The sequence below is a fragment of the Gadus morhua genome, chromosome 9 (genome assembly GCF_902167405.1).
Source record: "Gadus morhua chromosome 9, gadMor3.0, whole genome shotgun sequence".
Taxonomy (NCBI): domain Eukaryota; kingdom Metazoa; phylum Chordata; class Actinopteri; order Gadiformes; family Gadidae; genus Gadus; species Gadus morhua.
The window spans coordinates 17,758,562-17,782,137 of record NC_044056.1 but is presented as its reverse complement, the minus strand read 5'-3'; the positions used below and the strand labels follow the sequence as shown (position 1 = coordinate 17,782,137).

At 45.9% G+C, this 23,576-nt stretch overlaps 1 protein-coding gene across 2 annotated transcripts in view; it reads right to left on the bottom strand.

Annotated features, from left to right (window-relative positions):
* smpd3 (sphingomyelin phosphodiesterase 3) overlaps nt 1-22,449 on the bottom strand; it is a 36,909-nt gene extending 14,460 nt beyond the window's left edge. Inside the window, exons 1-4 of one of the 2 annotated variants that reach the window (XM_030366919.1) lie at nt 22,154-22,449; nt 5,053-5,865; nt 3,705-3,956; nt 2,317-3,259 (exon numbers count right to left, since the gene is read on the bottom strand). In XM_030366919.1, coding sequence (XP_030222779.1) covers nt 2,317-3,259; nt 3,705-3,956; nt 5,053-5,354 — 1,497 coding nt within the window. In that variant the 5' untranslated portion in view covers nt 5,355-5,865; nt 22,154-22,449. The remainder of the gene's footprint in view (nt 1-2,316; nt 3,260-3,704; nt 3,957-5,052; nt 5,866-22,153) is intronic. The other variant, XM_030366920.1, reaches the window with a different exon arrangement.
* Between the last annotated feature and the right edge of the window lie 1,127 nt (nt 22,450-23,576).

Genomic DNA, 23,576 nt, shown 5'->3' with positions numbered 1-23,576 from the left:
AGCTACTTAATAATAGAGTGGAAAATATATTTACTAGCATTATTTGCTAGCACATATCTGTGCACACACACACACACACACACACACACACACACACACACACACACACACACACACACACACACACACACACACACACACACACACACACACACACACACACACACACACACACACACACACACACACACACACACAACCATGCACTCAATAGTTACAATAGAAATAATTATAATAAGGGATAAATGTTGGGATTGAAAAGCCTTAATTACTGAGCCAGCACTGGTTCGCCCTTTGGGAAAAAATGTTTTAATTAATTTTCTCACTGGCACTCTCCAAAGATCTGTCTTTCACTAGTGTCTACCTTTCTCTCTCTTCCTCTCTCTCTCTTTCTTTATGTGTGTGTGTCTCTCTCTCTCTCTTGCTGCTTTTCTTCTTCTCTCTCAGCGTTTTCTCTTGATTCTGATTGTCTCTGCTCTGTTGACCCACATACAGAGCAAACAATTCTTACGACACAAAAAGACAACTGGTGGGTGAAAACAAAGTGTCGGAGCTTCACAGAGCAGCATCTCACCACAAACCGAAAGCAACGGTTATATCCCAACATAAATAAAAACCTCTTCCAGGGGCAATGACTGTTCTTTGTGTTCAGTCTCTGCTCGATGCTACAGAACAGAGATGGCTGCTTGCCGGAGGAGAAGGCTGAACTTAGGATGGATCAAAGAAGATCTATGACTGCCAAATAATCGTGCGTGTGTGTGTGTGTGTGTGTGTGTGTGTGTGTGTGTGTGTGTGTGTGTGTGTGTGTGTGTGTGTGTGTGTGTGTGTGTGTGTGTGTGTGTGTGTGTGTGTGTGTGTGTGTGTGTGTGTGTTGGGAGCTTGAGCGTGGGAAGAACTGCTGAGTATCCACAGAGAACACCATCTCTCTCTCTCTCTCTCTCTCTCTCTCTCTCTCTCTCTCTCTCTCTCTCTCCAAAGCCCTGACCAACCAACGGGCAAGGGAGCGCCGGGACAGCGCCGGGCAACATGGACATGACCATCATCCATCAGGTGATGTAGACTACCATACACAGTACACAGTACACAGTACACACACGCGCGCACACACACACACACACACACACACACAGTCTGTCTCTTCCCTAGCAGACAGCACTTTGCCAGACATTAAGCTAGCCCTGCTCAGTATGCGACAACATTGGATCAGAGTCTTAGAATAGTATTAAGTGTGCGCTGAACTCCGATAAAGACACATGTTGCCGCTACATAATTGGACGGTGGCCAGGTTTCCCATTGGACTCGGCAGTAGCTGAGCCTGACAGGATGATGTTTAAATGAAGTCGCATTGGAAAAAGGAGACGGTAAAAGCACTGTTGACTCGTTCCCTGGGAGCTGGCAGGAGGTCAACCTGATGCCGGGGACGACGTGACTGTAGGACTGTGAGGTGTAACGGGTGAACTAGGTGTAAACAGCAGGCCAAAGGGAGTGCGTGGTCTGACATCACTGTAACATAATGTGTGACAAGCATGCCAACTAAGCTCATGAACATTTAGGTCACATTATTACACATCTGCGTTGTACGGTGATGGTAGAGATCATGAATGCCACAAACATGTACTATGTATTGGGCAGCCAAGCTTCTCATTCCTCCCAGCTGCATCTGGATTCAATCCAGTCAATACGTGCTCACTCACGCACACGCACACACACACACACGTATGTAGATATAAACGAAGCACGCACATCTCATCTATGCGGTATGCGTTCTTTCATGGTGTTAACACAATGCAGAATGCAGAGAGGCTTGGCTTGGGAATAGTTCATAACACAGACAGGGAGATTGCATTATTTAACAGACAAAGAGAAATTGCCCTACCCTGCCAAAGAAGAAATTTAGTCCATTGCTCATACAAGAAAATGTTCCCACTGGCCATCTTGGAAGAGAACCAACGGCTGTCTTGCATTAATCAAATGTGCTCTTGTGTTAAGAAATATTTTGGATTGCGATATCATGTTTGCTCGGAAATATTTTAATTGCTATTGGTAATATCAAGCCCTCGTTAACCCAGATGCTTTATGAAAGTTACTGCCGCATAGTAAGAGACTGCAATGTACAAAATCAGGACATTGGATTGTTGGAAAATTAAACTTGTTTCGTCTGGCAGTGACCTTATCAGCGGTGGTCCTCATGAGTTAAAAATAGCTGTCCAAGGCTCCTTCATATGGGCTTAAAGGTGAGGACACGCATTCCCAACGGGGAAGAGTATACCAGAGTGCTACATGGAGAAAGAACCGAAACCAAAACTTGGATCTGACCTTGGCAAACAGGGCTCCCTTGGAGGCCAGCGCGTCCTCCCCTCTGCCGTTGGGGTAGCACTGGAAGCGGGCGTCCAGGATGGGGTAGCGGCTGGCCAGCATCAGCCCGCTGTTGAGGAACTTGAAGCTGGAGCCGCAGCCCTTCCAGCCGTAGCGGCCCACGTCGCTCAGCACGTACGGGAAGTAGCGGTGGAGCTGCTGGCGGAGGCGCGTGGTGGACCCGTGGTCGAACACCTCCTGCAGCGCCAGGAAGTCCAGGTTGGCGGGGAAGAAGGCGGAGACGTCGTGGTCGAAGCCGTCGTCCCCGTGGCGCCGCTTGCGCCCGCCGGGCCGCTTGAAGATGGAGGTGCGCGGCACGTGGGAGAGGGTGTTGTTGGAGTACGTCCCCCCGGCGTCGCCCGCCGCGTGGTAGCGGGTGTAGGACTCGCCCATGCTGCCGGTGTCCCCCGCCCCGTCCTGGCCGCGGGGGTTCCCCGACTCGGCGTCGCCCTCCTCGTCCTGGGGGTCGGGCTCCGGGGCGCTGATGCTGATCTGGACCCCCGGGTTGTGGAGCGGGCAGTCGGAGGTCGGCTTCGCGTCGCCGTGCATGGGACAGTCGTGGTGCCCCGGGCTGCCTTGGGCCCCCCCCGGGGAGTGCACCGCGCAGCGGGAGGTCCCTCCGGCGCTGTGCATGGGGCAATCGGAGCCGCCGCCGCCGTCGCCCCCGGCGGAGTGGAGCGGGCAGGGGGTCGAGCCGTCCGCACCTTCCGAGTGGAGCGGGCAGTCTGACGGGCCCTGGTGGAGGGGGCAGTCGGCGGCGCCTGATGGATGGGCCGGGCACTCATGGGTGGGGGGCTCGGCTTCGGTGTCCGTGGGGCCGTTGGTGACGTGGGACGGCTCCGGGCGTTGGTCCAGAGAGGAGGTTCGCCGGAACCCCGCGGCCAGGCTGCTAAAGGAGGCCGCGCTGATGTTTACACCGAGCCAAGGAGTGGGTCACAGAGCATGCACACGAAAAACACACACCGACACAGTAAGACAAAGTTAGAAAATAAAGCTGGGAATACTCTGGGACACTCGTGGAACGGAGGGAGCCTTTAACGTGCCATCCAGGATCAAGAGTATGGAGATTTTATTCCAACAAATCACCAAACCAAATGAATTCAATGGCAGGCTCTCTCTCTCGCTAATTAGAATTAGATTGTGTAGCGATTTAATTGAATCCAATAAAAACCCACCCCTGACCTTTGGAATAACTCAAATGTATAATGTAAAAAATAAGTCGGTCAGGGAAATAATAAGTCAGTCCTCTCAGCAAAGTTTGATCAAAGGTGAAATACTTATTTATGACTATTTTCAACTCTTTTTATTTGACACCCGTCCATCTGGGAGCTGGAGCAGCTCCTCCTTACCTGATGGAGGTGTTGGTGGGCGAGTCGATGTAGATCTTGATCTGGGGCCGGCTGGCCCCGTTGCGGATCCTGCGGCCCACCTCGCGGGCCCTGCTCTGGGTGTCGGTCAGGTTGTTGAACCGGGCCAGGGCGTCGGGCAGCAGGCACACGTTGGCACTGCAGAAGCAGAAGCTCCTTCCCTGGGGCCTCCACTCGGCCGAGCCGGCTCCCCCGGGCCCCGCCGCCCCCTGCTCCGCCTGGTGTTTGTCCGGCCTTCAGGGCGCAGGGGGAGTTCAGGAGTTATTCACCAGGGTGTAAGCTTGAAGCATCTCATATCCCCATATAACTCGCTGATACAAGATCATTCTTCATCGAAGCACACTTCTTGTACAGTAGTCGTCGTTTTTTTATACCAACACAAACTCCTCATCAGCTCAGGTTAAGCTACCTTTTGGGTTAGTGAGACCAATGTCAATTTGGAAATGTATGTAATATTCGTTGCATGTTTCGTTGAAATGCACAGTAATGGTCCATATAGATAGACCTTCTTGACTCATAGTCAAACGAAATCCTGTCGCTGGTGTGGATTGAGTGATACAGATCTACTGTGTAGGGCTGTGACGCCGACCTGCTGTAGGCGTAGAGGTAGGGCTAACGGGACACTGACCTGCTGTAGGCGTAGAGGTAGGGCTAACGGGACACTGACCTGCTGTAGGCGTAGAGGTAGGGCTAACGGGACACTGACCTGCTGTAGGCGTAGAGGTAGGGCTAACGGGACACTGACCTGCTGTAGGCGTAGAGGTAGGGCTAACGGGACACTGACCTGCTGTAGGCGTAGAGGTAGGGCTAACGGGACACTGACCTGCTGTAGGTGTAGAGGTAGGGCTAACGGGACACTGACCTGCTGTAGGCGTAGAGGTAGGGCTAACGGGACACTGACCTGCTGTAGGCGTAGAGGTAGGGCTAACGGGACACTGACCTGCTGTAGGCGTAGAGGTAGGGCTAACGGGACACTGACCTGCTGTAGGTGTAGAGGTAGGGCTAACGGGACACTGACCTGCTGTAGGCGTAGAGGTAGGGCTAACGGGACACTGACCTGCTGTAGGTGTAGAGGTAGGGCTAACGGGACACTGACCTTCTGTAGGCGTAGAGGTAGGGCTAACGGGACACTGACCTGCTGTAGGCGTAGAGGTAGGGCTAACGGGACACTGACCTGCTGTAGGCGTAGAGGTAGGGCTAACGGGACACTGACCTGCTGTAGGTGTAGAGGTAGGGCTAACGGGACACTGACCTTCTGTAGGCGTAGAGGTAGGGCTAACGGGACACTGACCTGCTGTAGGCGTAGAGGTAGGGCTAACGGGACACTGACCTGCTGTAGGTGTAGAGGTAGGGCTGTCGGACGGCCTGCAGGGGGGCCCACAGGAGAAAGCCCAGCAGGCCAAAGGGCAGCGACAGCAGGAAGAAGAGCAGGTAGAGGGGCACGGAGACCAGCACGCACAGGCTCAGGAAGGAGCAGGGGTCCTGGGAGCGCCGGCGCTTCTCCAGCGACGTGGCCACGCACGACGCCAGGAGCCGGTCCAGCAGCCAATAGCAGGGGAACACCAGGCTCCAGGAGAGGCCATCGAGGAAGTGCAGGCAGGCACTGGGATACGGGGTGGTGTAGAGGACCATCGCTCTCTCTCTCGCTTTCTTCCTTGCTCGCCCTTGTGTCTCTGCTGTCTACCCCGCTTTAATTCTCCTTCTTCCTGGGTTTTTTCCCCCTGCTTGGTTTAGTTTACTTTCTTCGTCAACTCTGCCTCGCCTCACACACGTCAGCCGCACGCGCAACACATCAACACTCGTTTGAATCGGCGCAGCTTTGTTTATGAATGGACTGTGGATTGGTAAGTAAATAAATAAAAATAAATAAATAGAATAGAATACATGTAGACCCTCCCCCCGTGGAGCCAAGGAAGGTACCATACATGTTTTGGGAGATTTTAGCTGGGCAGCCCTGAGGTTTCAGCTCTCCGGCCCGGCCTCTCCCTAGCAGTGAGTCTGCCTGGGGGACGGTGAGGGAAGGCCATTCTCAGGCGGGGATGTTGCCATAGCGAAGGGGAATGGCTTGAGTTTGTGTTTAAAAGAGCTTCCACGCGGACACCAGGAGTATATCGATATCCAGCATCCCCACGCCAAAGGAGCCCTGGTGGAAAGACAGAGGGAGGACGGGGAGAGGAGGAGGTTGGAACAGGGAAGAGAGGGAGGAGACACAGTTAGCAAAGGCAGGAAGGCAGGAAGTGGAAATTGAAAGCAAGGAGGAAAAACAGAGACAAGGCTGATGAAAGATATATGTTCTGCAATGTGTGTTTCATCTGATATCCATAAAAACCAAAATAGTCTACTTCATGTTTGCAACTCCTTGGAATGCTGTAAGCAACTTCAAAGGGATGTGGTAATCATTTAGATCAGTACATCATTTAGTGAACTATTGACAGCTCATTAAGCTGTCCATGTTGGATATTTTCTTTGATTAATTGAATTTATACAGCTAAACTACTTTGAACTGCTTAAGAATTTGTGTCCTTATTGATTACTGAAACTAAATCAATTTAATTCATTTACCTAGAAATCGTCAGTACAATATATGTTGATTACATACATTTCAGCAGCTGTATGCCCGTAAATAAAACCAAACCTGCCTCCCAAAAAGAAGCCAAACTATAGCAAGCTCATTTCAAATGATCATTTAAATTATGCACCTTCTATCTAAAAATACAACCTATTTCCTCCTTGAGTCAAGAAACTGTTTGGAAACCAAACTTTTATACAACACTGTTGCTCAGCAGAATATTGGCCATAGCACAAGTGGGAGTCTGTTCCTCCAAGGAACTTTAGAAAAAGCGAATTAAACATTTGTTATTTTTGATAACAGATCAAAAATAACAAATTGAGCCAGAGCCATGTGGCGCTCTGGGTTAACCAGCCTGGTGTCTGTCCATTCATCCGGCCTCCGTCTCCCCTCTTTCCAGGGACAGGCCAACTAGTTACAGTTCTTAAATGCTTTTCAAACTGGCTCTTATTTCAGGCTCGCTACAGGGGAGAGGAAAGCGAATCAATCCCGCTGCCATGAATTAATGATCATTCATTCATTGGAGCAGATGGGCAAAAAGAGAGCATTGACCTCAACATAACCCCTGTGGGCGAAAAGGAAATTCAAGACAGCAGCATTAAGAGATCCAAAAACAACGACAACAACAGTGCTATCCTAATCGTTTCCCACTAATTAACACATAAGTCACATCGTGCGGGCCAAGCGTCATGTCGCAAGTTGTTCTGCACACGACGCACCATATGGACAGTATAATCATAAACAGGGATGGTGAGCCAAACAAATTAGGGCTAATCCTTCACATGTGTGCATCACCACCACACCACACTATTCAAATAAACATTAGTATGCACATTTTGAGCCCTCCTTTCAGAAGCCTTCTGTCTGTTATGAAAGAAGGAAATGACGAGAATGGGGAGCGAAATGAGACTAAACAGCAGTGAACAGGGATACAGTTCAAGATTGCTCTAACCTTTTGTGCGTGTGTGCGCACGCGTGTGCATGTTTGTGTGTCCGTGAGTGCGTGTCCGTCTGTGTTTCTGGATGTGTGGAGGACCACAGGTCACTATCTCATCTGTCATCTTCAGCTTTATGTTGGCAAATGTCAAATGAATCAGGGGCCAAATGTCTGTGACTTGAAATACTCCTTTGCCGTTCTATTGCAGAGTCTGTGCAGACATAATAAATGGTAGCCTGCAATGGCACAGAGCTGATTCACACTTTCAAAAGGGCTGTGGTGGAATGAGCCCAAAACCTTGAAGAGTGTCTGCTACGGCCATAGTGCTGTGTGCAGCTGTGTCTGCTTCTCTCTCTCTTGTCTCACTCTCTATGTTCGCCCCTCCCCGACTTCACCTGGGTTGGGATCGCGCCTGAGGCGACTCTCCAACTAAAGCCTGGAGAAAAAAGAGGGGAGGCGAGCTACAGTGGGGGCCAGTAGGCCGGATTGCAGGTTACGAGCTGTGTGTTGGTGAAGCTAAGAGCTATTGTTGTGAACTAGTTTCCTCCCTTTAAAAGAAAAAAATGGTTTCTGTTAACAGTTGAACCTTTTGTCGGTGATAAATTCCGAATTTTCTCTCCTCAGCTTCCCTATCTTCCCTCTCCCCAGGTTAATTCATATTGTTACTCCTCATCCCCCTGGGTAAGGGTGTCCCATACAGAGCTCAATCAACAACTCAAAATGTTCTCCTGCCAAACCATATTTTTTCGTTTTCCTTGATATTTGTCTCCTCATTAAAGTGAGTGATGGGGCGCCGGGGCAAAGCCTGATTGATTGCAGCTCGTGAATCTGAAAGCATGTGTAGGCGAGTTTTGGGATTGATGTTCCAGTGTAAAAAAGAAGTGCATATACTGGCAATGTACTACTACCACATCCGCTGCTTCCCATTCAGCTGCACACCATTTAAGATAGACGGTTGTGTCGTCCATGCGAAGCGACATCCAGCTTTTACTGTGCTTTTACTGTGCAGGCTCACTGTTATTACGTTCAACACTTCAGCCCTACTCTCCAATCTGGGATTAATTAAGTACATTCAAGGTTAACATGATACAGATGAGGCACCATTGAAATCAGGAAGCAGGCAAACAATAATATACATACATTTAGGTAGATGAGAATGATCTCTTATATTTCTATTGCGGTCTATGTGCAGGCTTCACCTATTAGAAATTGAAGTACTTTGATTCCTTCAAATGAGTGCCAGGGGATGGGAATATAATACTTTGGCAATCGGACGTTGCTCCTGGAAATGACATGAACCAATCAAGTAGAGGGATTCATGATGTATATAAATATGCATCACATATGACAATGGCATAAGGCCACAAATTCAGTGAGAGTCTCCATCCACCTGGCTCTTACACATATATAACATGCTTTAATAGAGAAACTCCAGTTAATTGATTCATATGTACGTAGTAAATCATATAGTAATTATAGCCTAGCATACATGGTCAACTTTTGGCATACCAAAGAGCATCCTGTTGTTGTTTGAACACGGTAACCATTTCCTTGGTATCTTTCACCAACAAATAATTTTTGAGAGCTGAATAATTATTGCCAATGCCTCACGTCCTCAGTGTCTTTACCTCCCGTTTTTGGTTAAATGCATCTCTTAGCTTCTTCATGAAACCAGACAGACAATCAGACCCGGATCTCTGCTGGACCGAACGCAGTCTGCCAATCCTCTTGGTTGGACGGCTGCATGTCTCCCATTCTGACAGACTCATGGACCCCATGTCCAATGATGCTCACAGTTTGTCATTGCGGCCATCCATTGGGCGACGCTGTCCTGGTCCTCTTGTTTCCTGGGGCCTGCGAGGCCTGCGTCAGGGTAATGCCTTGTATTATTAATAGACCGAATATAGCCAGGGCTGGGACAGTAATGTGGCGACGGTGCATTGGGTGTTCAATGTTCATTTATGAAATGAAGGGACCAAGAGAGAGCGGAGAGAGAGGGAGATGGAGGGAGAGAATATTTTGTTTCGGTAACAATGTGGTTCCCAGTGAGTCAGTTAGAGGGAGCGTAAATTATGCAGACCATCATATTTTCTTGTTTATAAAATCAAACATCATATGGTGTCATGTCTGTCAATTCTGCTTGGACATGTATGTCAATTATGTTAAAAAGGGGTACATTGTTAACCTTTTACATTGAGAAGAAAAAAAAAAAAATCTCCCGACAAAGCCAACACTTTTTGAGTTGGTGTATGTAATGCGTCTATTTATGGAAGTACACATTGCATAATTCATATCAACCCATTTGGGACTAGGAGAGAGAATACACACACACACACATATGGATTGATCAGGACAGGGTGCATGTTGGGGAGAGATCACAGTGTCTATGAGAAAGATGGGGAGGGAGTTGCCACCATGTATCGAACTACCAGATGGTAGTTCGACTACCATGTGACTACCAGTGACTACCATGTGACTACCAGTGACTACCATGTGACTACCAGTGACTACCATGTGACTACCAGTGACTACCATGTGACTACCAGTGCGTTGATGTTACACGTGTACGAGGGCTGACGCCACGAGGACACCTCCAAGCTCGCCTTCCTCCGTGTCAGACCATGAACGAATGAGAATGAATATAATTTGGTCTTCATTTACGCTGTTTATTTTTGATTTAGAGAATACACGGTAAGGTTAGACATTAGACTGAGAGACATTAGTTCAATCTTAAACTTGAATTTGGAAGCATGCATCTATGAATAAATCCTTTCACATGTCACTTACGATCAGTCCTATAAGTCACGTGATGTTATGCCCTGGACAGAATGGCCGTAGTGTCGTTCCGTTTATCGTTACACAAGGAAAGGCCTACATTGTGTGGTGGGAGATTTCGGGCAAAGCTGTGTTTGAATGGGTTAGGCTTTGCAGTAGACTTTTTTTTTTATCTTTCACGGATGGGGGTCGTATGTTTTTATCTCGCAGAAATGGGTGTAACGGTTTGTTGTCGTGCAAGTCGTTTTAATGCTCACTTTTCTGTTATTAATTACTGCTTTGAATTTGTGATTCATTTAGAGAGCTGTAAATTTCCATTATTCATACACTGTATATAACGGGATATTGAGGGTACTTCTAGATTATTTATTTGTCTCAGGGATGTGTTAAACGCATCCATTTTTATCAGCAATTCAATAAATCTTAGGGCAGGGGTGAAATGTCCACATCTCAAACGACTCACATGCACACTTATTATCAAATGTTCACATACAGCACTGCATGCAACCAGTCATTAGGACCAAGTGTATTGATGAAGAAGGCCTTGATAAACGACTGTGGCAGTTCGGGAATTATAGCCAGTGACATTTTCCCAGAGCATTTCTCCCTCTCAGCCCGATCAATACTGTCTGTCTGAATTATTAGGGGAACCATCCCCTGAGGCAATGTGTGTGTGTGTGTGTGTGTGTGTGTGTGTGTGTGTGTGTGTGTGTGTGTGTGTGTGTGTGTGTGTGTGTGTGTGTGTGTGTGTGTGTGAGGGGATGTTGTTTGGGCACAAATTAGTAGGCTGTTGGTTCATGTATTAGCTAGCAGCCACGCACAGTAAAGTATTTGTATAAACTCATGTGAGTGTACTTAATGTTTGTTCTTAATGCAAGAGCATATGCATAGAATACATAGTGCTTAACGGTCCCATGACATGCTACTTTATGGATGCTTTAATATAGATATTAGTGGGCCCCTAACACACTATTTGAAGACGTTCCCTAAAATTCAGCCGTGGTGCAGAATTACAGCCACTACGAGCCAGTCGCACATTGAGCTTTCCCCGAACGCGCCGTTTCGGTGTCTGTAGCTTTAATGCATATGAGGAGGAGAGAGGCGGGTCAAGGAGGAGGGTGGGGGTGTGGCCCTGAGCAGCTTGCAGCCACAGTACCATGCGCTATGTTTACAGTGGATGTATCGCAATGGCGAGGCGCTCACAGCCTTTAGCCCTGTTCTGTGAATATTCTAGAACACTCCGGGTGTTCTGGCGGGAGTCCTGGAGCTCTATATATAATAGGGTGTAACAGTACACGTAAGTGCGGTTACAGAGGTGTACCGCAGTACGTAAATGTGGCGTACATTGCGTTAATATGGCAAATGTAAAGGCTTGTTTTGCCTGTGTGCGCCTCCAGACGATATTATGAATCTCAAACGACTGCGTCGGGTTGCCCGCTGACGAGGCACCACTGCCTCGTATGCGGGCAGCGTGCATCACGGCGGTGGTGCCTCGCGGCGGTGGTGCCTCGCGGTTCATGTACTTAAAGTTCCTTTCCCCCCAATTCCTTCTCAACCATGGCTGAGATAACCTCCACTACGAGTCTCGGTGTGGAAATAGCGGAACGGTTATCCAAATAACAAAGAAGTGTACAACAGTCATAGCTCATTGTCTCATTGGCGGGCCAAATTCTCTGGGCGAGCAAAGCAGAGAAGGGGAGGTAACATTTCCCAGTATGACGACATAAGGGGAAAATTCGAAATCGGCACGTCTGAGCTTTGTTTTTTTCAAAAGGCAGAGCAGGATCCCTAGTGCTCGTTTTACACCTAACGCCATTTCTAGCTACCGGGGAACCATAGTCAGGCTTGGGGAACTCATATTAATGTTAAAAAACCTCATAAAGTGACATTTTCATGCCATGGGATCTTTAAGACATGATGTACTTATGGAAACTTAGATTGTGATTACAGTGTGAGGCAACATACTTCAAACACAAATGTACACGCGCACACACACACACACACACACACACACACACACACACACACACACACGCACACAGTGATGACACAGGCTAACATCAAGTGGTCCTCTACCATGCATTTACAAAACAAGAGTGTCAGTAGTCAGTAATAAACATCCGATACTATGTTAGAGGGGCCGGCCCTAGGATCAAACCCCAACATATGAATGCAGGGTTCCCCGAGATTCATCCAGCAGTGGTGGAGCACCTTCACTGGATTACAAGGGCCAGTAGCCTTGAAAAACAATCTATCATATCAATCAATAACGGTTTACATAAAATGTGAATTTGCTTTAATAATTAGAGCTGATATTTGGTGGCCCCAAATGCTATTTGTTTGAACGTTATATATCAAGGGCCCCCCTACTGCAACCCGCACAATTGCTGATGTGCAGACGCATATCAGCACCATGCACACTTATCACTGTGCGCACGCACATTAGCACTGTGCACACACGCACATTAGCACTGTGCACATGCACAACTGCACTGTGCACACGCACAACTGCACTGTGCACACATACATTAACATAGTGCCCCTCTCACACAACTCAGCACCGCTGCTGGAGAACATCTTAAAACATCCTCACACTGTGAGGATGTTTGATGACAATGTTCTTCTTGCTTTTCTTGTTTTTTTTGCCTCTCTGGACAGGACAGTGCAGATAGACGGTAGGGCGGGTTGATGGAGAGACGGGGAATGACATCACATAGGGCCGCAGGTGAGGATCGAACCTGGATCTCTACACATGGTTAGAACACTAGCGCGATCACCTGCTGAACTGCTGCAAACCAGTGATCCCTTGAGCAAACTCAAAATGAAACCTTTCAAGTCTGATTATCAACAAAATGTGAATATAACCATGCCTGCTGGTTTGCTATGATGGTATAGAACAAATTGCTCAAAGATCTAGTTATCCTAGAATATTAGAGAATATATTAAAAATATTTTAATACCGGTACTTTTAATCCTAAAACCATGATGGCCTTTTAGCTGTGTGAACACCCAGACACAGCTTAAAGGCCTGTCCCAGCAGAGGCCTCTCTCAGCCGACTGACTGCGAGATGACATGAGCCGGACGTGTGCATACTACAGTAACGCTGCTACTTGCCATGCTCAGTTTTAGCTGAAATAACCATGACTCAGAGTGACCACAACAGCACCTTTGGTTCCTACGCCTATGGAATCAGAGCAGCCATCTACTCAGTGTGTATAGTGTATGTGGTTTTCTTATATCCAACAATGTATGAGTATGGCTGCTGCACTTTACACTCTGAGTAATCTCGACCACCCGGTTTCACTGGATCAATATTGTAAAACTAATGTACCGGGGCCCATCTCATCAACCTACTCAATAACTACATGATGGGACATGCAGGCCAACCCCCACTGCATTTAGCAGCGTATACAGGAAATACATTCTTGAAATACACACATGAGTGTGTGTATTTGTTTGTGTGAGTGAATGCATGTGTGTGATCTTGTGTATGTGAGTGAATGTGTGTGTGTATGCATGTGTGTGATCTTGTGTATGTGAGTGTGAGTGTGAGTGTGAGTGTGAGTGTGTGTGTGTGTTTTTGTGTTACCAAATAGTGCACAGTCCTCACAAATAGATAGTTAACACAGGGACACACAACAGTATCCCCTCCCTCCAAAAACTAAACAAATCAGTACGCACATACGCCTATACAAACACATCCTGGCCACCACTACAATGTTCAGCGCTGTGTTTACCACGAGACCGGATGCTTCTATAGATTGTCTAGCATTGATTTGTCCTATATTTGGTACAACTACTTGTTCTGATGTCACAACACAGACACAGCAAGAACATTGAGCAATCCAATATGCTTTTTTATGTCGGCAATATACTATCAGTAGAAGAAGTATAGCAAGTATTACATTAAACAGTTCAGAAATTGTATAATCTTTACAATCAAACCCTAATAATGAGTTTCTTCCATCGTGATAATACCAGTCATTCAGATATTTTCTGCATTCTTCAATGTGATCCCAGTTATGACAAACAGAGACAAAGACAGATTTAAGTCAGTAACTAATCAACGACTCAAGCAGTCAAGTCTAAAGACCAACACGTGGTTGTATCACATTGAGGCATCCATGAAGGAATGTATTTTCTAGAGAAGTGGCCAGTAAGTCTCACTGAAAGCCATGTGTGTATTGTACTACAATTTTTTTTTCAAAGTGCAAAGCACTCTAAGAAATTATTTTTTTGCTTAGGTCGAAATAATTGCTTGTCGCGCTTCCTTCCTACATGCAATTTGGTCTCGACTTCGCTTAGAGAGGGCTAGAGAGAGAGAGGGCGAGAGAGAGGGCAAGAGAGAGAGAGAGAGAGGGCGAGAGAGAGAAAGAGCAAGAGAGAGAGAGACAGAGGGCGGAGTGAGAGGGCGAGAGAGAGAGGGCAAGAGAGAGAGGGCGAGAGAGAGAGAGGGCGAGAGAGAAATAGAGTGAGTGAGAGAGAGTGATAGTGAGAGAATGATAAAGAGAGAGTGCAAGAGAGAGAGAGTGAGAGAGAGACAGACAGAGAGAGCATCTATTTATAAATACAGCATCCCGCAGAAGTCTGATTGAAATGAAAACACAGTAGAACTGCCTTCCTCTCAGCTCCAAGCTGACTTTTTCAAGCCCTGTTGTCCAAAACTGACATTTTCCAGGGTACAGTCCACGTAAGTAGAGACACAACTACATAAAATAGGCATGGTGTCAAAATAGAGGGATTAAAAAGCACTTGTTTCACCCTAGTAATAAAGTTGTATATGGCTGGTGCCATTTCTAATTGATAAATGAACAATAGATATTTATAAAAATAGAGCATTACTCTCTGTAGGTGTTTCATCAGTCCCCAACCATTTTTTAAGCAGAACCTCAAATCATATCTCTCATCATAACCATATCTGTGTTCCAGGATTTTTTTTAGCTTGGTCTCCTACATCTTTTGCCCGACAGCCATTTTCCATTTTACTTTTGCATTTCATGCAATGTGTGAAAACCTTTGACGTGATATATTTTATTTAAATAACAACATTTTAATTCAACATCCCATGTTGGTTCATGCTCACACAATTCTTCACTCTCTTATACTAGCAAAAGTGTTGCACCTTCAAGCCCTCTCTCCCTTTTCTCTTCCTCTTGTCTGAAAGGAAGCATGCTGAAAGATAGAGGATTAGAATCATTTTCTTTTGAAGTGCCTGGATGTCATTTTGCATGTCATTTTCTATGCCGTCGTTCTGAATGAGCTGAGATGCAAAGATTCTACACAAGACCAAAGCTTTAAGAGGAACGTAGATTAGGGTGCTATGGTCCTGGGAAGCTCAATTGGCAGCTTAACTGGTAGAGCATGGAATTAAAATGGGGTTTGTTTCCCCCTGGGGCCCTCCATGCTAAGAATTTATGCACTCATTATATTTTGAGACGCCGCGGACGACAGAACCCACCAAATGGCCCGTAATATTTAAAAAGATTCAAATGACTAGACTAAAATATCACATCCACATACATTTATGTGAGGGACATGCATATCATGAAAGAGTGCCTAGGACTGATGATGAAAGCATTTAAAGTCTTCCTACAACCAACTATGGATTGCACCAGAATGTGTTAAATGAAGGCAGAAAGAATCTGGCTAAAGACAGAAGCTACATTGTCAAGATTCCTGTGGGATGAGCTCCACTATTAACACGTAATAATAATAATAATAAAAAAAGAATGGATGTAATTTAAACATTGCAGCCTTCAATATAAATTAAAGCCAGAGGGAAGGGGGAGGAAGGGCGGGACTATAGGGAAAACGGACAATGACGTGCATCGTGGCACTGTCACTATTGCTCTCCTAGAGTGCTGTGGGTGTTGCCATGGAAACGGGCCCAAAGCTCAGCTCATAGCAAACAGAAGGTGAGTGTTGTGCTGCTCTACACAAGATATTATACAGAGAAAGAAAGAACAGGGTGAACATTCATGGACGGCTGAGGTAAAAGGTAAAACCAGAGCATTCCCTTCCCTTTTTCATTAGCAGGATCTGGTCTTACTTTTCAGGTTCGGTGTTGGTTTTGTTGTTTTCATGTGACTGATGCTGGTTATTCTCCCCCCCCCCCCCCCTCACTGACTTCCTTCCACAAAACATACACACAGACACACATATGAACACACTCACGTAGGCACATACGTAGACACACACACAAACACACACACACGGATCACCCGCCCAAGCTGTGTTTTGAGGTCAGAACATGGCCTGTAGTCTGAGTAGGTAATGAGAGAGAGGCTGAGTTGACTACAGACTCAGTGCGCTCAGCATTGAGCCGAGTGTGTTAAGTGAGTCTCCCTCCCTCCCTCCCTCTGTTATCAGTCGGTAGCGCGTCCTACAGAGCTGCCCTGCAACAGATCTGAGGCCAACCGCTGCTCGGCCACACCCACCACATCTGACATGTGCACCCAGCTAGAGACAAGCACACACCACACACACGCTTGCGCACACAGACACACACACATACACACACACACACACACACACACACACACACACACAAGCGTGCAGGTATGATGCCACACCTAAAACCTTCTTTGCAGCCTCAAGTGTAATCACTGGAACAGTGGTTTAATTAGACCCAGTGCCTTAATGTCTGTATACACACAACCACACAACCACACACACACACACACACACACGCACACACGCACACACGCACACACGCACACACACACACACACACACACACACACACACACACACACACACACACACACACACACACACACACACACACACAATCACTCACACACACAAACAATCACAATCTCATGCACCCAAATGAAAGCCTCAGGGATTAATTCAGGAAAACCCAAATCCTCCTATCTCTCTCCCCCTCCATCTCTTTTCCCTCCCTCTATCTCTCTTTCCCTCTCCCTGCCGTCATCTCCCTCTATGGCTCTTGCTTGTGGCTCCTCCTTCTCTCATCCAGAGGTATATGGAGGACCAGTCGGACACATAATCTCCCCATGTTCCTACAGTCTACTCACACTGACCTGCCAACAGCAGCAGGCTGTCTAATCACAGATACACACACACACACACACACACACACACACACACACACACACACACACACACACACACACACACACACACACACACACACACACACACACACACACACACACACACACAGAGCACGAGAGGGAGAGGGAGAGATAGAGAGCGAGATGGGGAGAGAGAGGGGTACATACTAGAGAGGCAGACAGGCAGGCAGAGAAAGAAACTTATTTGGTGATTTACGGTCAAACTGAACACCAAAAATAAATTGTATAATAATCCGACTTCACTGGGAGAGACTAGTTCTCTGGCCAGAATCACTGCACAGCTGGTCCAGCACAAACATGGTTCTGTGGCAACACTGGCAAAACATGAGTGCAGAACCAAGATCTCTCAACCCAATCTCAGTTATCAGTTTCAGAGACAAACAGGTGACCTCCATCTAAGTAAAAAAAAAAAGATATGAATACAAATAATCAGGCATTGTCTTGATGATATTCTATAAAGTTTTTGATTTTATTAAAATAATATTTTTATTCCGATTTTGGTTCAGTTTTTTAATTCAAACTATGATTCTGGTTCCAGCTTATTCTGATTCATATTTCTTTAAATTTTGAACCTGATGTATTTCTTTGTCGTGGGAGCTAGCTCAAATCATCTGAATGATTGTTCGGACATCATCATGCTCAAGATACTTAGAGGCAAACTTCTCAGTTCATTGTAGGTCAAGCACGACTCATTCAAGCTACGTTGTTGAAATGTTTGATCCAGAAAATGAATTCCAACATTTTTAACAACAACGTTTTTTAAGAATGGCCTGTCATCTTCTTCTTCAAAAAAGTTTATTTCAGGCCTTTTGAACTGAAGGATGCAGTTGAACCAAACACATTGTATTTCTTTCTCTGGGTCTGCACACACACACACACACACACACACACACACACACACACACACACACACACACACACACACACACACACACACACACACACACACACACACACACACACACACACACACACACACACACCTCTGGCCAGGCTTCCATCTTATACAGTGATGATGATATAATCTGGAGCAATCCAATTAGGGGGCAGGCTAAGGAGAAGGGAGCCGTTGCCGTGGTCATTGTTGAACTTGTGTCCTTCCTGCCTGCCTTGTATCTCTCTGTTAGAGCACACACTAATCTGTACACATGTGGCACTGTGTGTGTGTGTGTGTGCGTGCCTGCGTGCGTGCGTGCGTGCGTGCGTGCGTGCGTGCGTGCGTGCGTGCGTGTGTGTGTGTGTGTGTGTGTGCGTGCATGCGTGCGTGGCGTGCATGTGAAACAGTTCTTGCAGAGCTCTCTGTGGTTTTTCCTTAAAGTTTAAAACAATCACTTGTTTCCTTCGTGTTTCATGTTAAGTGTCTTTGGTGAAGTCTTAGTATTTTAGGACTTCGACTAACCGATATTTTGTCATAGGCTATGAGCTGCTGTTGACAAATATTAACATAAATGTATGGCGAAACAAGATGGGTCAGAACTGTGTATTGTTTTAAGTGTCCATGTTTGGAGTAGTCTCGAGGCTTAGGGGCCAAAACAAGTAGTCCTTAGTTGCCTCTAATAGATGTCAGTGAGTATCGGGGACAGAAGACTCAAGGGACGAGGTGTTTCTACGGGAATCAAAACCGCACAGGGTTACTATTTACTTCCTGTACTTCGATAAAAGGTGTAAACATCTACGTACTCCACACAGAGGGATGTGATGTATTGAAACTGGATGTGATGTTTTGAAACGCATCGAGTTCCATAGTTTGTGGACGTTGTTGTTGTGAGGTTCTCTCTTGTGTTGATTTCCAACTCATCCTTGTTTCACTGCTGCATTCAAACGACTTTAACAACACAGAACACTCAACAACAAAAAACAAGAACCTTGAAAAAAAATCACTGACATTTTGTTGACCATCACCTATGTGTCCACATCAGATGGCTACTCTATGCAAACGTTCCTCAAGCTGAAGGGGAAAAATACTGCTCAACAGACACCCTTCCATGCTGCCTGCTGGCTCATAATTAGGCCAGATAGGGTGTAGCAAGCATCGAAGACAGATGGATGAGCCTGGGGAAGACAGGAAGATATACAGGAAGAGACAGACAGAGATACAAGGATAGATACAAAGAGAGATACAAAGAGAGAAACAAAGAGAGAGACGGGGAGAGGGAGAGGGAGAGAGTAAGAGTAAGAGAAAGAGAAAGAGAAAGAGAAAGAGAGAGAGAGAGAGAGAGAGAGAGAGAAACAGAGTTTGTTCTCTCACTTTCTATCTCTTCCTCTGTCTTCCTTTGAGACTAAGAGAGACCGAGGAAGAGAAAGAGAGAGAGACAGAAGGAAAGAAAAAGAGAGCAAAGGGAGGGGATGTGAAGAGAGGAATAGGGTTGTAGATCCATGAAAAAGGAAACACCCACCAACATACATTTAATGAGAAGGTGAGGACTGCCATGCAAGAGAAAGTACAGTTGGGAGGGGTGGAAGATGATTTTGTAAATAAATGTCCAGCATGCTGGGTCTCTAATAAGCTCTGGACGGGGTCTAATTAGACTGCAGTGCATGCAGGCTGTATAATCATATAGGCTAACTATAGGCAGCATACATGTGCTTTTTTTAAGCAGCTACTTAACTTGGCAGCAGTTCTACTGTCAATCAAAGAACCAATCTCCACCAGACCAGAAAGTCGGTGCCATGTAATAAAATAGTGTCATAACCTCAGGGGGGTTGACGAGCCAAAAACATAGATGATGTGCCCTTAGATACGTGTAATGAAACACATGAAACACTTTTCTATGCTACCCCAAATTGTCCAGGGTCGACAAACGATGTCCTTTACTTGAAGGAAAGGTGAGTGGGTCATAGCTCAACTTGAGACATGTTCCAGGAACTGTGCAGCAGCAGCAGTAGAGCTACGCAATTGCATTACTTTCAACCGTAACCTAATTCTGAATGGAAAATGATGAAACAAAATCCTAAACAAAACCGATCACTCTCCCCTACGATGACCAATGAAAATGTGAACGGGCAGAGAGCTAACTATGTAGAATGTTGGCCGGACAGAGAGTGAGTTTTACCGCTCTATAAACAGATTTAAGAATTAAGGACCGAATATTGGACATCTGATCACTTCTTCTTTCTATTTATATATTCAGTCTTTCAGAAGGGCGCTCTCTGTGGCCTGGCCATGCATGTGCACAAAGCGGATTTGCTGTCTAATCAATGCTAGTGATTGTCAGGGGGGAAGCTAGATACAGTTAGTGAACATGTGTTAACCACAGGGCTGTCGTCGGCCCCCAGCCCCCTTGGCCTGGCCGCTGAGCCCCTACCCTGTGCTGGGCCACCCTGTTAGGTATAGTGTGTCAGATCTCCAACTCAGATCAAGGCCTGTCGCTATGTTAACGGAGCATCTACACATTTCTGGCTCTAAAATGAGGGGTAGTGATGTTTAAGTACTTTTTAAGTGTGGACGAGGTCTCAAGGTTGTTGTTTTTTATTAGAACTACAGAAAGAACAGACAGAAAAAAACGTGTTTTTATCTTCTTATCACATAATCCATATTCCTATTGAATCTATCTCGAGAGCCACAGTGAGATGAAGAGAGAGAGAGAGACAGAGGGAGCAAGAGCGAGAGAGAGAGAGAGAGAGAGAGGGAGAGAGAGAGAGATCGAGAGCTAGATATACATACATACATACATACATAGAAGATGAAGAGTTTAGCTAATGAAGAGCAGCAGGGTCTGTCCACCTGCATGCAAGTGATGAAACCAGATCCTCTGATATCATGTTTCACCTACTTTCCTACAGGGCACATACTCCCCCCCCCCCCCCCCCAGAAGCCATATTCCCCTCCCTACCCTACCAGCCCTACCTGTAGCTGAACACAGATCACATCTTACTATTTCAACAAATATGGCCAGTCGACATTTAAATGTATACAATTCTAGACCTCAATTTATACTACCTTCATCTGGAACAGCAACATAACATTTGATCTGCATCTTATGTCAGATAAAAGGCATGTTACATTTAAGTTGTATGATGTGGGTTCCCACAATCTTTAATGCATATCTCTCCAATACCAAGAAGGCCAACTTTCTAAATCGTATTAACTTGAGAAACTTAAGTTGCCAAGCCTTGAAGAGGGAAGGACTGTTAAATGGTAAGATATATTGTGGGACTTAATGTATCTGAGGAAAGCAAAATGTTCTGCAAAACAAAGTGGCAGGAAGTGCAGGATTTATCAAGAACATTATCGACCACAATGTCTGGCTATAGTTCAGAAAAGGTTGTAGAATGCAATAGTGGTATTCAAATCGAATTACAGAGATAGGAGAGTTTCATAGCTGTCTTTCTTATTTTCTGACCACTAATCTGGAACAAATATACAAAGGAGTTATGAATTGAGAGAGAGGAAAGATGCTGATACCCTGGGGAATATAACCTATAACAGAACACAAAACATGCATCACATATATCTAGGGTCATGGTTTATGACTGTGATATGAAACCTCCAGAATCATTAAATCCGCTTTGCCTATTCTGCAGTTTTGCTGAACGCCTCGCTTATACATCATCAAGTCCAAGGGTCTACTGGAAGCCAGGCAGCTGGCCACAGGTTAGGAGTGCAGGCCTATTAGGATCTCCTCTTTCAGCAGACGGTCATGTGGGGCAGCGGGATGAGCAACAAACTCTCTATTTGAATGATGGATTACGAAGAAAATAACCATCCTCGGGCCACACAGCCGCGAACAGCTCCGTCCCTCCATGCCACATTCAACGAGAAATAGTGCGTCTCGCCGGGTCTCTGGAAATGTGTTTCTTCTCATGCAAATGCGAGTCAAATCCCAAACCCAGTCTAAAGCAGACGGGGAAAGATTTAGGCGCGGCTTCAACACAATTACTTGGTCAAATTAATACGTTGATCATTTCAAGAAACAGACACTCACATTTCCAATTAGGAGATGTACGCGGATTTTGGTTGGTTAAACGTTAGCAGGATTCCATTTTCGAATGGCCATCCATACATCCCTGATCCTTTCGATTTTATGTATAGAAGAAGCCGTCACTTACTTTATCGTTTTATTATTCTTCGGAAACCTTTCGATGTCAGCCTGTGTGTGTGCAGGATGAGCGTGTTGCTATCCCGTGTGTGTTCTCCTTTCTGTACAGCGTGCTTATGGCAAATCGGTTAGGGGCTCTTGAATTCACGCGACGAGGAGGACCACTTCCTGGCCGCAGACTGACTGAGCGCGAGCGAGAGTTGGCTCTCCAGCACCCATAGGACTTTGAACAGCTCCACTGACGTCATTCCCCCCAAGCTTTGGAAGCCACTCCCTTTTCAAAAACGACCGCCTTGGATGAGAATTGAGAATGAGAAACATGAATCCGATCTCAATTATTACTTTTCGCCATAGAGCTTTGAACGGACTCGTTTGACATGAAATCCCATCGGACCAGCTTTTGGCCGAAGACGAATGACGCCCCATGGATTTGCTTCATTTAATGCCCCCCCCTCCACCCCAGCCCAACCCCCAGGAGCCAAAGACAGTCAATTCGGTTTCCATAGTTACCGTACATCACTAAAACTGTTTATGGTTGCGAATGTGTACACATCATTTTAATTTTTATGTGGTTATATTGTGTTATTGCAAATAACAAAAAAATGGTAGAAATACACCAAAGAATAATAACTAATCTACTGAATAGCCCTAGTTGGTAGCCCGAGACAGAAGCCAGATGATGAATTCTAACAAGCATTTAGATAAATAATAGAATAGTGGTCAAAAATGCAACCTCTTCCTCTACTTGCATTAAATGTGACAATAATGCCAACCACCGCCAAGAGAAAATGTGCATCTGTATGTGTGTGTTTGTGTGTGTGTGTGTGTGTGTGTGTGTGTGTGTGTGTGTGTGTGTGTGTGTGTGTGTGTGTGTGTGTGTGTGTGTGTGTGTGTGTGTGTGTGTGGGTGTGTGTGTGTGTGTGTGCGTGTGCGCGACGCATAGTCTGTAAAGCAATGATGCAGGCTTACATTTTAAGCTATTTTTTACATACCTTTACAGAAGTGTGGGAGCTATTCCCTTACAAATGACAAAAACCACTGAATATCATACCATTACAGAAATACAATGCACATGAACACAGTGCGACCTGAACACAACTGGGATGGACATAAAGATTGAACTGCTAAATACACACACATCTATGCAAAGCAATATACCATATATACTTACCTACCAATGTTACTATATATGAAGTCATTGACAAAAAACACTTTATTTCCGCTCAACGAACATCTCCCCGTTCGCTGATCACCCGCAAAAATTGAATTCTGAAAAAGAAAACAGTTGATACAGCCTTGATGAAAGCTGCCTGAGTGTCGTGTAATTCCCTCTCCATTGAGTCACTCAGTCTTCCCATCTCACACCTTTTACCTGCTGTCAGGTGCTGATAGGGAACTGCAGGCCTCTCTATTTAATGAAGCTGCTGATCCTC